The 12,978-nt window shown below is 45.1% G+C and overlaps 2 protein-coding genes across 2 annotated transcripts; one reads left to right on the top strand and one right to left on the bottom strand.

Annotated features, from left to right (window-relative positions):
• The first annotated feature begins 2,485 nt into the window (after positions 1 to 2,485).
• Positions 2,486 to 6,254, top strand: ldah (lipid droplet associated hydrolase). Its single transcript, XM_080871537.1, has 6 exons — positions 2,486 to 3,043; positions 3,481 to 3,615; positions 3,689 to 3,858; positions 4,609 to 4,849; positions 5,194 to 5,276; positions 5,663 to 6,254. Exons 1-6 carry the CDS (start codon positions 2,926 to 2,928, stop codon positions 5,900 to 5,902), a joined length of 987 nt encoding a protein of 328 aa, XP_080727663.1. The 5' UTR covers positions 2,486 to 2,925; the 3' UTR covers positions 5,903 to 6,254.
• Positions 6,255 to 6,449: 195 nt separating this feature from the next.
• On the bottom strand, positions 6,450 to 10,642 carry gdf7 (growth differentiation factor 7). The gene is made up of 2 exons (XM_080871535.1): positions 8,907 to 10,642; positions 6,450 to 7,996 (listed from the first exon to the last, which is right to left on the bottom strand). The coding sequence occupies exons 1-2, from the start codon at positions 9,166 to 9,168 to the stop codon at positions 7,080 to 7,082; spliced, it is 1,179 nt and encodes a 392-aa protein (XP_080727661.1). The 5' UTR covers positions 9,169 to 10,642; the 3' UTR covers positions 6,450 to 7,079.
• Positions 10,643 to 12,978: the final 2,336 nt, after the last annotated feature.

Here is a 12,978-nt window from a genome sequence, read left to right on the forward strand (position 1 = left end):
CTGTTCAGTCTTATTTTAAAAGGTCTGCTCCAAAACACCGACCTCTCCATGACCTCCTGTGGTGATGATGGTGACGATGATGATGGTGCACTGTTATTGTAGATGATAATAACTCCTCTCAGAGGAGAGGAGTTATTATCTTTCTTTATTAATGTGTCGTGAGTCGGTGTAAAAGGATCCAGATGTGTAATTTTCTTCACACAGGAGGTCCATACCTAAGTCACCATGTTTGAGCCTCACGGCGTCGTTAGCATAAAAACAATGTGAAAGTTTTAGGAGGAAATGACAAGTTTTACCACATCATCATCATCATGAGTCACTGCGAGGGGAAACCACACATCTGCATGAAGTAAAACACGGGGAGATGCTCTTATACAATATCAGATGTCTGTGTGTCCGTGTGTGTGCATGCGTGTGTGAGTGTGTGTGGATGCGTGTGTGAGTGTGTGTGTGTGTGTGTGTGCATGCGTGTGTGAGTGTGTGTGCATGCGTGTGTGCGCGCTGCCATGACTGAGCTCAGACAAAACAAAGACACCTGATACGATGTGAATCTTTGTCAGTTCATCTGCTCCTCACGTTAGAACAATGGACCTCACGCTGCTGCCTTCATTACTTTATCTTCTCTGTTCTTCATCACTCGTCCTCCTCAGGGTCGCACACAGAGGGACACACAACCAGTCTCACTCACATCTTTGTGTGTGGAGTGTGGGAGGAAGCCAGGCAGCCACAGAGAGAACGTGTCATTTTTAACAACACACAGATACAGGGGGAGGCCACCTGTGACACACCTGTACCAGACCTGTGATTGATTATTGGGATATTATGTGTGTAACCAGTGACCGGCCGTGCAGCAAGCAGACCGTGGACTCAGGAAGCAAACATTTAATGCTGAGCCCTCGCAGGAAATCCAAACACCGGGAATTTTAGGAAGACAACGAGACACACAGCCATGACATTATGTATGAGGGATAACGAGGGAGAGGCAGCAGGTTGGAGCACAGCTGAGGATAACTAATAATGACTCAGGAGAAAGTTAAACTGAAGACAGACACAGAACAGCAACCACCAAAATACAACGGGGAGACAGAAGCAACTGAACGAGGAGAATCCAAAATCAAACAATGCAAAAGGTTAAAGTAACTTGAAGATATAAAAATGAAAAACAAGACCCTTAAACCCAAAAACTCAAACCTGGGCCCAGACCAGCAGACCAAAGCAAAGAACAAACCCTTCACATCTGTCTGGGCCGTGCTGGGCTCTGAGGGTGTAAGAATGAGCTCAGGATGAAACTAAAATAACCGGGATAAAACTGAAAGCACTTCGTGTGTGACGACAGCCACACGAGCTCAGTGTGTGGATCACTATTATTATCACATTCACACCAACGTGTTGCCAACACAGATGTCTGCTGAGGGCCTCTGTGAAAGTGACTGGCTTTAATATTAAACACTTCACACAAATGAATGTACATCATTTTGTGATGTTAAATCAGCTGATAAAAACTAAGGACTGATTATTTTTTTGTTTATTTCGTTTTTGCTGACAACATGTTTAATAAAAAGAGGGCGCAGGTTTAATAAGTTAGAGTTTCAGTCTGGATGCAACTGAAACAATCCCCCCAAATTTGTGTAATTTTATTTACAATCATTCACAAAGTTTTTCTTTATATTAAAATGTGCAAAAATGAGATAAATTGCAAAAATGAATGGCAGAGAGGAAAATTGCAAAGTTGCATTTTTCTTATTATTATCATAAAAAAAGGACGAATTCACTTCAGCACATGCATGTTGTATTTATTTGAAATTAATGCCAGTCATTTCTATCATTTATGCAATTTAATGTGAATTTAAAGATGAGATATTTATCTTCATGTTCATCTGAAAGTCTGGGATGAATATAAATATGTTACAGAAGCCAAGACGATAAATATGACTTATAAAAACTGAAATACACAGTATGACAAACAAAAAGGTAAATCTCATTACATAATAAACTGAGGAAAATAAAAATAACGGATAAAATCTTTTTTAAAGACTAACAATGAACAAAATAAAATAATAATTCTATTTTGGCGATTGTGGCTCAAGAGTTGGGAGTTCGCCTTGTAATCGGAAGGTTGCTGGTTCGAGCCCCGGCTTAGACAGTCTCGGTCGTTGTGTCCTTGGGCAAGACACTTCACCCGTTGCCTACTGGTGGTGGTCAGAGGGCCCGGTGGTGCCAGTGTCCGGCAGCCTCGCCTCTGTCAGTGCGCCCCAGGGTGGCTGTGGCTACAATGTAGCTTGCCATCACCAGTGTGTGAATGTGTGTGTGAATGGGTGGATGACTGGATAAGTAAAGCGCTATATAAATACAGGCCATTTACCATTTTAATTGTCATTTGGTACGTTCAAGTTAACAGCGGGTGTAGTTACACTCCGGGCCCGTGGGGGCGGTAATGAGCTGGAAACTGAACCGGCCAATAAAAAGAAGAAGCTGCGTTGCAACTGGCCAATCAGCGTGCAGCAGTGCGAAGCAGGAAGCGGTTGAAAGCGAGCAGCACCTGCATGGAGAGGATATCGTAGTACTTATTCGTAATTGTTCTGACAGGTAAACAGTTTTATTTACAGCGTGTCATAGTATCAGCTTCCGGTGTGACGTCAGCCTGTGAACGGTTTAGTTTGCAGTCTGTTAGCGGTTAACGGTGGTTGGTTAGTTAGATAGATAGTTAGTTAGTTAGTGGTTAGTTAGTTATTGGGTTTTCAGGTCAGTTAAAGCTTATTTTCAGATCTCAGATCAGCTGTTAGTGAGACACGTGACCAGCTGAAACCTGCAGCGTGAACACCTGCAGCTGTGAATGTGAAGCTCAGTCTGAACCTTTGATCAGACTGGAACCTTTGGACCTGCTGATACACCTGTGATACACCTGCGTGTCTCTCCTCGGGGCTGATGATGGACCCACCACACACAGACTTCTTCTACTGCTGCGGAGCCGCCACGGAGCTGCTCAGGTTTGGATCCTGCCCCCTAACCTCTGCACACAAGGTGCTCTTCCTCATCATCCCAGGTGAGCCCCGCCCACATCCACAGCTCAGCAGCACCTGTTGTGTTTCATACTTCCGGAGGAAGCTGTGCTCAGGAGTTCAAACATCAGGACATACCCTGTACTGAAGGAATACTGCAGTACAGCACAGTAATACTGTCGTACAGCTGCAGTATTGCTGTAGTACAGCTGCAGTATTACTGTCGTACAGCTGCAGTATTGCTGTAGTACAGATGCAGTATTACTGTAGTACAGCTGCAGTATTGCTGTAGTACAGCTGCAGTATTACTGTAGTACAGATGCAGTATTACTGTAGTACAAATGCAGTATTACTGTAGTACAGCTGCAGTATTACTGTAGTACAGGGCAGTCCTCTGATTTGGACTGTGACGTGCTCTGGATCAGGTTTGCGGTTACCATGGTTACCACAGGCCTCGCTGACCTCGTGCTGTCTGTCACAGGTAACCCAGGTGTGGTGGGCTTCTACAGGACCTTCATGCAGACGCTCCACAGCAGGTGTGGCTACCAGCACCCGGTGTGGGCCGTAAGCCACGCCGGCCACTGCGCTCCTCCGGCCTCCATGGACATGATCGAAGGTACGCACGGCTCTGCTCACAGGAGAGAGGAGCAGCTTGTTCGGGTGTTCTGACATTTCTATTCCGATTGCAGACGGCGCCTCAGCGGCGGAGGACGACGTGTTTGGTCTGGACGGGCAGGTCGAACATAAGCTGGCTTTCCTCAGGAATCACGTTCCCAGAGAAACCAGCCTGGTCCTGATTGGTCACTCCATCGGCTGCTACATCATTCTGGAGATGATGAAGAGAAATCCTGAGAGGAAGGTGAGTCATCGCAGTTCTCCGGTCTGAGGAGAAACCACAAATCGGCCTCGATCCACAAAAACACACAGCCTACAGCACGCACCAACACGCCTCCACCCAAACAGTGAAGCATGCAGGGACAGTGGACGGTGGACGTAGGGAAGGCTCCGGAGCTCAGACATGACCGTGCGCAGCGTGGTCGTCTCAGCCTGATCACATGATCAGCAGGACGGAGGCTCTGTGTGAGAACGAAACTAAAAACAAGCCAAATGAGTTTTTACTTATTGGGATCGTTTAATCCCGGAATACGACGGCCGCTCTGAGGTTTCTGTCATTCAGAAACGGAGACTCTTTATGTTTTTATTGTCGCTTATTTCATCCTTAGCCTGCTGCTGTCGTTCACAGCGGGAGTGCCACATGTTTGATTTGGCACGCCCTTCTTTTCTCTCCTCCTAGGATCAAACGGTTTGTTAGCCTTTGTTAGGTGAATGCGTACCTGCTACACCGCGGAGCGCTCTGTGGGGGTTTGTTGGAATCACAAACTCTGTCTTTGGAGCGCATGACCAGCTCGGATGGCGCCCGGCGAGATCCTGGCTGAGGGCACTGAGCCCTCCCTTCACTTCCCTCCCATCACTTTTTCAGGAAACGGATTAAATGACATGAAAATCCCCCTGCCTCTAATCCGGGAGTTTCCGCAGTTTGCAGCTTCCTGTCTCGGAGCTTTCTGTTGTCTGTCTGAAACCTTCTGTCTCCTCTCTGTTTTTAATGCAGGTCCTGAAGGCGCTGCTGCTGTTTCCCACCATCGAGCGCATGGCTCAGAGCCCTCAGGGGAAGGTCATGACCCCCGTGCTGTGTCACATGCGTTACGTGGTCTACCTGCCCCTCTTCCTGCTCTCGCTGCTGCCCGACAGGCTCAAAGTCGGCCTCATCAGACTGATGCTGGGGGGAATCCGCTCTCTGGACCTCACTGTGGTGCAGCCCACCCTGGGTCTGCTCAGTGGAGACTCTGCAGGTCGGCCATGCTTCGTTCTTCTGTGAGATATGCAGCGAGGGCAGATGCTTTTCAGACTGCAGACATTTGTCTTTGATAAGAAGCTTTTATGTGATAACACAGAGACAGAATTATGGAGAGAAACCCTGTCAGCACCAGAGGTGCCTGCAGAAAGGTGGAGGGGGGGGGTTTACAACATGCAGTGGCTGTATATTAATATACTGGGAGTGAAAGAGCTCAGTGCATGATGGGAATTCCCCCAGCAGGCTGGCAGCGGTTCAGATTTAACAGCCGAGGTTTGAAATGTTGAGTTTGCAGCGAGAGCCGGACCAGCTTTAACCTCTGTGGTTTGTTTCCACGTGCAGCCAATGCCATGTACCTGGGCGGGCAGGAAATGAGGAAAGTTCTAAAAAGAGATGACACGACTATCGGGAAACATCTCGACAAGGTAAGAAAAGCCCCGCCTACAAGAGGAGCGAATGAAAATGTAAGCCAGATACCCGTGCAGGTGATGTCGCCTTTTTATTAAAGACAGCACTTCTGATTGCTCACGCTTCACTTACTGCTCTGTTCTGTACACTTTGGACACTTTACCGACCTCATGACCTGACGCCGCTCCCAGCGCTCCTGTCAGATGTTATGGCAGAGCTCGGCGTCGGCAGTCTGACTCTGAGGGTCAAAGGTCAAACCTGTTGTTCCCCTGGTTGCGCTGAGCCGATCGGCCCTCTGCTGGCTGCAGGCTGGCGATCAGCTCATGGAGCGCTGCTTTGATCACACCCTCTAAAACCACGTTTCCCCTTTTCTCTCTGTCTGTCTGTCTATCTGTGCTTTCAGCTGATATTTTATTACGGAGCGACCGACCACTGGTGCCCGGTGCACTATTATCACGATATCAAGCGGGACTTTCCGCTCGGCGACTTCAAGCTGTGTGAAAACGGCTTCCGTCATGCCTTCGTGCTGGACGCCGGACGAGAAGTCGCCGAAATGGTGTTTGAATGGATCCGTGAAGATTTACGGAGCCGAGTTCCCGGTGACCAAAACACTTCATTCGGTGCCTCAGCTGGACGTTTGTAACGAGACCACAGAGCCGAACCAGAGGTTCACGTTGTCTTTGTGTAATAAGATGTGCAGGCGTGGAAGCTGTACAAGTTTGTGCTCAGTGAAAACACTAAACACAGCATCAGCCTTCAGGGGCCACATGCTTCCAACTCTTATATCCTGGCTAATCACATAAAAATGTACAACGATGGCATGAGGGCGCTCATCATAGAGACCAAACATTTATTAAAGTTTAGAAAATTTACAGTGAAATTTCAAAGAAGTCCAGATGAAGCCGCAGATGTGAGGAACAGTATTTTTAATGCATGTGAAATAACTGCTGTAATATTAACTGTTGTTTATAATTGTGGGAATAAATGAAAACTTAATTTATTAAACACACAGATTACAACAGGCCGTGTTACTGCTTCAGGTTAGGTCTGAAGATAAAGTTAATCCCACTTCAGGCTCCTGTAAGTGTGTCGCAGCATGAAGCAGTGAAAGCCTCGCTCTGTGTTCTCGGAGCAGATTTTATTTCTCTTTTCAATCTTTCCGATTTCCTCGCTGGTCGACCTCGACGGGTCCTCGATACCTCCCAGCTTAAAAATCTTGGAAAAGTTCCCGAGCACCAGTATCTACCGGGCCACTTTACAGGTGAGCACATGAAGGCGTGCGCTCATCACCGTGCAGATAGCTGTGGCTGCACGTCCTTCACGGTGAAGATCACGTGATGTTAATGCAGCTGGAACTGAACACCGGTCGGTATGAATAAAAACACAAACTGAAGCAGTTGCATCAAAACCATTTATTAATTTCTCAGTCAGTAAAAAGTGGCTGTGTGAGGGCAGGTTCATGGTTATAGACTGAATGGCTGGTGCTGAGTTCAGTAAACTAACAATAAACACAAACTAATATTCCAGATGTGGTGTCAGATGTAATGAGGTGACGGGCATCTGTGAGACTAAAGCTTTGCTTCTTGGTTCATGGTGAGAAAAATCTGAATGCAGGAAGTGAGAGTTACAAATATGCAAATGGAGCAGAAATAACTTGATAACACGACTTCAGATGGCGAAGCATCGTCATCTATCAGAGGCGTATTTTCAGCTTGTTCTGCCGTGATTGGCCACAAAGACCAGAGCAAAAACACAAACATTGCAGGTGTTGCTCTAATCTTAGACCAGTACACGAGGTGAGCCCTGTGTTTGTGCGTGTGCTACCGGCACCCACAGCTCTCCACCACCATGTTCTCGTACTGCTTGTAGACCACGCTGCCGGCTGAGTCCATGTAGAGGATGCTGATGGGGCTGAGACTGGAGGGGACGCAGCAGCTGGGTGGGCTGAGATCAGGGTCCATGGAGTTCATCAGGGTCTGGATCACAGCGTGGTTGGTGGGCTCCAGGTGGGCACGCAGCGGGAAGTCGCACACGCCGTCGCAGCGGCGCGCCTCATAGTCCAAAGGGGCGATGATCCAGTCGTCCCAGCCCAGGTCTCTGAAGTTCACGTGCAGCGGTTTCCGGCTGCAGCGGCTCCTCCTGCCTCCTCTCGCTGCCCCACCGAAGGATCGTTTGGACAGAGCTCTCTGTCGATGCCGGCGGTTCTTCTTTACGTGTTTTGGAATAAGTTTCGGAGGCTTCGGGAGGCTAAATCCTCCGCCCTCGCTCTTCATCCTGTGCGTCACCTCTCCGAAAAGACTGTCGGCAGTGTTGGTATGCCAGAAAGCCACCAGCAAAGCTTTCTCCTGGGTTGGGCAAGGGGTGCGACCCAGCCCCAGGACCAGCGGGTCAGCCACCTTGTTGGTCAGTTCAGAGAAGGCCAGGAGATGGAAGCAGGCCTGCTGTGGCTCCAAAGGATTCCTCAGATGGGCCTTCATGCCAGACCACACGTCAAACACCTCCCACCTGGGAAGACCACCACCCAAAACCTCGACAGTTCTGGAGTCCAGCAACTGTCTCTCCGAAGAGCAGGAGTACAGGCGGATGTCGTAAAGGTTTCCTCCGCTTGTTAGGGTGGGTCGAAGGTCTGCCAGAGGCTTCCTGAGGATTCTCAGCTCGGCCTCCACCAGCTCTTCCATCCTGGCCAGGCTGGATAAGTCGAAGACGTAACGCTGGCCGCTCTCCCATGATGGAGGATCTGTGGATAGGAGGAAAGTAAAGGTAGAGCACGCAGCATGTAACTTTATGTGCAGGTCTGAAACCTGACCCAACACTGGTCTTTGGTCACATGTGGGACTCAAGCCTCAGTCTTCAATACAGCTCTTTGGCTCTTCATAGGATGTCACCTCTAAGTCTTTATGGCATTCATCAAAGTCAGTGATAAACATCATAAAGGGAACTGGGTGATGTTAAACAGGAATGATATTTACAAATGTCATTCCTGTTGTTAAACCCGTTTAACAAAAACAGGAAGTTGAGAAAGAAATGCACTAAAATGCTGCTGAAATGATAAAGCTGATGTGTTGGTGTAGGTGGATTCATTCATGGATTTCAAATCTATTAAAAGTTTTTCAGGCTGACTTAGGGGAGGATTTAGATAATTTGAGATAAATTATCAAATTTTCAGGAGCGGAACCACGCCTCCAAACACGCCCCTTCTGGCCCTTATCTATATGTGACCGACACCCCCACCCCCCGTTCTACAAGCTGTTCGTTCTTGCTTTTGTGTAGAATCAGAAAGCAAAGCAGAGCTTTCCCCAAACCACAGCTCAGTTCATGTCTAAGCCGTTCACCTTTGTCTACTGAAACGCTGTCAAACCGAAAATGAGGACGAGAGCCCAGCGAGTGAATGGCAATGAAAACTGTAAACTTGGAGATGAGACCTTCTGATGGTCACAACATAGCAAAAACCCGCATAAATAATCACTTCTACTAACTTTAAATTCTTTACTAACTTTAAAAATCAGTGATACATTTAGTAATCTGTGTCAACAATGGAAATATGGTTGTTTAAAACAGAATAACACCAAATATAGATGTAATAAAACTAGAACATTCAGTTTTTTAGGCAGGATTTTGAGGGAAAGTGAATTAAATTGGTGTCAAACCTTGTCCTTGGTCCACAAAACTTGTAACTGTGTTAGCAGCTCCTGCTCCGTCTGAAACATCAAAGTCTCTGCTTTGAGGTTTGGACAATGTTTGGTATAAAAACACCATGTAGTCGTGGAGGACCACCGAGCCGTTAACTGACCGATCTCTCCTCATCATGCTCGTGTTCGCGCCCCACTGCGAACTGGACTGCAACGCTCCGGTCCACTCTATCCCGACCCAGAAAGCAAAGCAGAGCTGAAACAACACGGGTCGGTCCATCTGAGGTGCTGTCCTCAAGTTAAATGAAGAGCTTCAGGTGGGGGTGAGACTGAGAAAAATCCCCTCTGACTTTCATTCAGAGGATCATCTTCATGTAGATCGTCTGTGTACCTGCATGCAGGTGTACAGGTAGACAGTGCCCCCTGCCAGCTTTGTAGATTAATAGACATGTGTCACATTAAAGGAAAAATGACTACAAGGTGTTTTCAAAAGAAGTTCCATTTTATGCCTCAAAACCAGCTTCAGTGCTCCCGGCATTGATTGTCTAACACTCAGCTGGATCTAAGCATTTCAGAAGAAAACCCCTCCTTTGGTTTAACATGTAACTCGAACCTACAGCCATGCAGAGCCACTAACGCCTTCACTGTGAGCATCAGACTTTTTCCTAATTTATAAAGAATGCATTCTGAATGTTTGAATCCTAGGTTTTGTTGATCAACACAGACTCACTTTGGAATGTAGTTTTATACATTGTATCTTATTAACCCTGCCTTTTCAATACACTGCACTCGTCATATGTACAGTAATTACAAATATTTCACAATTTAAAATTATTTTAAATCGTTATTATTTTATTATTATTATTTCTAACTTTCATGATACAACACAAAACATGAATACATTAAAAAATATATCTTTACATGAATGTACTGCTCAAAAAAAAAAACAAAAAAAAAAACGTTGTATCAAGTCAGTAAAGCTCCTGGATCAAAATCAGAATACTTTATTAATCCCTGAAAAAATGATGTGGTTACAATTGCTCCAGGATGATAAGGACAATAACAGACAGAACTAAATTAAATGTCTTGATGCATTCTCAGTCATCCAGGTAACTAAATCCCCAAAAGTTGATTCTGTTCATCTGGACGTAGCGTTTTCAGTGGGAGAAACGTTTCGTCACTTATCCAGGTGACTTCTTCAGTCTCAGCTGACTGCAGGTTTCCCCAATCTTATAAACAGTATATTTGCATAATGACTGAGGGCTGGTTTCAGTCACCATCAGTGATGTGAGTGTTGGGAGTGGCGCATGGGAAGTTGTCAGGTATTATGATTTCTTTGCAAAATTAACACAAGATGCGACTCAAATCCTGCGTTGAGTAAAGATTTTTTTTCTTTTGTAATTCCAGATTTGGTTAGTTCAAAGATAAGAATTTGTATAATTTTTGTGATGAACAATAATAATTTTGAAAATTGAATTGATTGCAATAAGCACTGTTTTCATAAAACAGCTGCAGCTTTCATTGCAGCACATGTGGTACGTTAACCTTTGTACGGTTTTCATCAGTTCATTTTGCAGTTAACATGTGAACATGTTGGATGATCTGTCTGCTGTCACTCGAGGGGGCTGAGGTCTGAATCTGAGGGCAGCTCCTGTAATCACAAAGAGAACAGAACCATCAAACTCAGATATAAATTTTATCCCTCAAAATTGAAATAAAGCTGATTCTTCTGTCCTCACACACTCAGGATCTGAAGTTGTTCTCTTACATTTTTTTCAGTATCACAGTACACTACAGTACTTTAATCCGTACTTCCTGATTAATGAGTTACTGAAGTACAAGCTTTTAAATAAATGTTACTGTCTTTACAGATGTGGCAAGAGACTGAAAACATACTGTTGTTTGCACATCTTTAATATTCAGCTTTGCACAGGAGCTGCAGCAGGATGCGGCCTGTTGTTTTTACAGTATAATACTTGTAATAAAAGTACAGTAACAGTAATTAGTGACTGAGCAGCCCGGCGCGTTTCTCTTGATTTATTTAGTAAATTCATTCACCTGCACAGATTAGCTAAACGAACCCTGACAGCCGAGTTCTCATCTTAGCTAGCTAGGTCTCAGGACCGAGCTAAGGACGGTAGTTACTAGAGATGGCACGATACCACTTTTTTATGTCCGATACCGATTCCGATATCATAAATTTGGATATCTGCCGATACCGATATGAATCCGATATAGTGTGTTTTAATCAACAAAACTGTTTTTTTAAATATCTTGCTGCATTTTGTGTAAGTTCATACTCAAGTTTAAAACAACAACTACACTAAAGCTATTCTGTTATACCTGTATGCAAAAAAAAATTTCATAGTTCAGCAATACTGATCAATCTAATAAACTTAAACCTACACCATCCTCCCTATTCTGGTATTTTAAAGAGTACTTAGCATAAATATTAAGCAACCTAACTAATAGGGTTCCAACTCCCAGCAACAACAAAAATAAATAAATAAAAAATAGGGAACCACCCCTCACGCTCCACCTCATGATGCTTAATCGACGTAATCAACCTTAATTTGATGCAGTGTGGAAAAAAATGCACAGAAATCAATTATTTTTCAAGAAATATTAAATAGATTCAACATCTTTCTTCAACAAAATTGCAGACTGCACAGATGGTACCTTCCCAAAGGAAAAAGTACTATAGCTTACTAGGGTATATATATTAGACTTAATAGTTACTATATACAGTAATGGACTTCTATTCATTTTACATCAAATTAAAACTTTGGGTGTCAGATAATTATTTATTAAAAGCTCGACATTTTAAATGAGAATAAGAAAGAAAAGTATGTCTTTGTGCCCCCTTTTCCCTGTTCATGCCCTATCGGCCCCCCTGGCTAAACTTTGCTAGATCCGCCCCTGCACAGTTACCAGCCGTCAGCTACGTAGAAAAAGATCCTCGAGTAGAAAGTAATATTAAATACATTCTAACAACAGCTGATCAAGCTTAAACGTGGTTTCCTCTTTCTGGTGCAAAGTGGGCCAAAAGCAAACCAGAGAGACGGACTCGCTACAGAAAAGCCGATCAGCTGATCATTAAGCAGTTTCATGATTGAAGTAGCAGCAAGAAGAGGCAGTCGCTCCATATATCGTTTGTTAAGCTTAATGCAGGAATGCTTTACAAACATTCAGAGATGGACTTACACACTTGCTTTACTTCTCTCGGGAATAACTTTGTCGGAGATGAAATGCCGGGTTGCTAGCGAAGCTCCAAATGCTATCCAGACCACCGACAGGTCCCGCATGCCACAGCCGCTCTATCACGTGATGCATACTGCTCCGACATGCTAACGTTCTGAGGTGAGTTACAAGTTTTGTGAGGTGCTTTCGTGATATTTAATGGATCGGATTACATTTTTTATTTTTCTCCGATATCCGATCCAGTAATTTAGGTCAGTATCGGACCGATACCGATACGTAATATCGGATCGGTCCATCTCTAGTAGTTACTAGTGATGTGACGTTCTTCTGTATCGAGGCTTCGAAGCTTGTGTCGAGTAATGGAGGGGGCGTTTCCGCGATGCGCGTATCGAGACTTGCTTCATTTATGGGAGGAGCTGAAAATGATGACGTCCGAAGCCTCGCTGCCCGGCTGTACCACGTGACTGGTTCACGAAGTGGTTCGAACTTTGCCGCGAGCTATGACAGCGATACAAACCCCTCAGACTTCAGTCAAAATGTGGGTGTTTGATGGAGAGTTGCGGTTAGTGAGAGTTTGGAGACAGTTTGGAGGTTTATGAGAGTGAGGAGAGAAAGTTAGGAGAGAATGGAGCCAGCTAAGAAGAGGAGGATGTCCTCCCCTGTGTGGGAACATTTTGATTTTATTCCTCCCAACAAGCTATGTAAATTTCTACAGAAGATGTATTTTCATAATACTGATGGTGCAATACAATTTATGTTAAGCGGCTTTACTTTTGTACAAGGTGAAGTGTTTGCTATGTGCCAGGGAGCTGGGATATAACAGCAACACCTCATCCATGCTTAGGTGAGCCATCAAATGCCATGATAATATAGCATGCAGTAATGTTAC

Source organism: Rhamphochromis sp. 'chilingali' (genome assembly GCF_963969265.1).
Source record: "Rhamphochromis sp. 'chilingali' genome assembly, chromosome: 21".
Lineage (NCBI taxonomy): Eukaryota > Metazoa > Chordata > Actinopteri > Cichliformes > Cichlidae > Rhamphochromis > Rhamphochromis sp. 'chilingali'.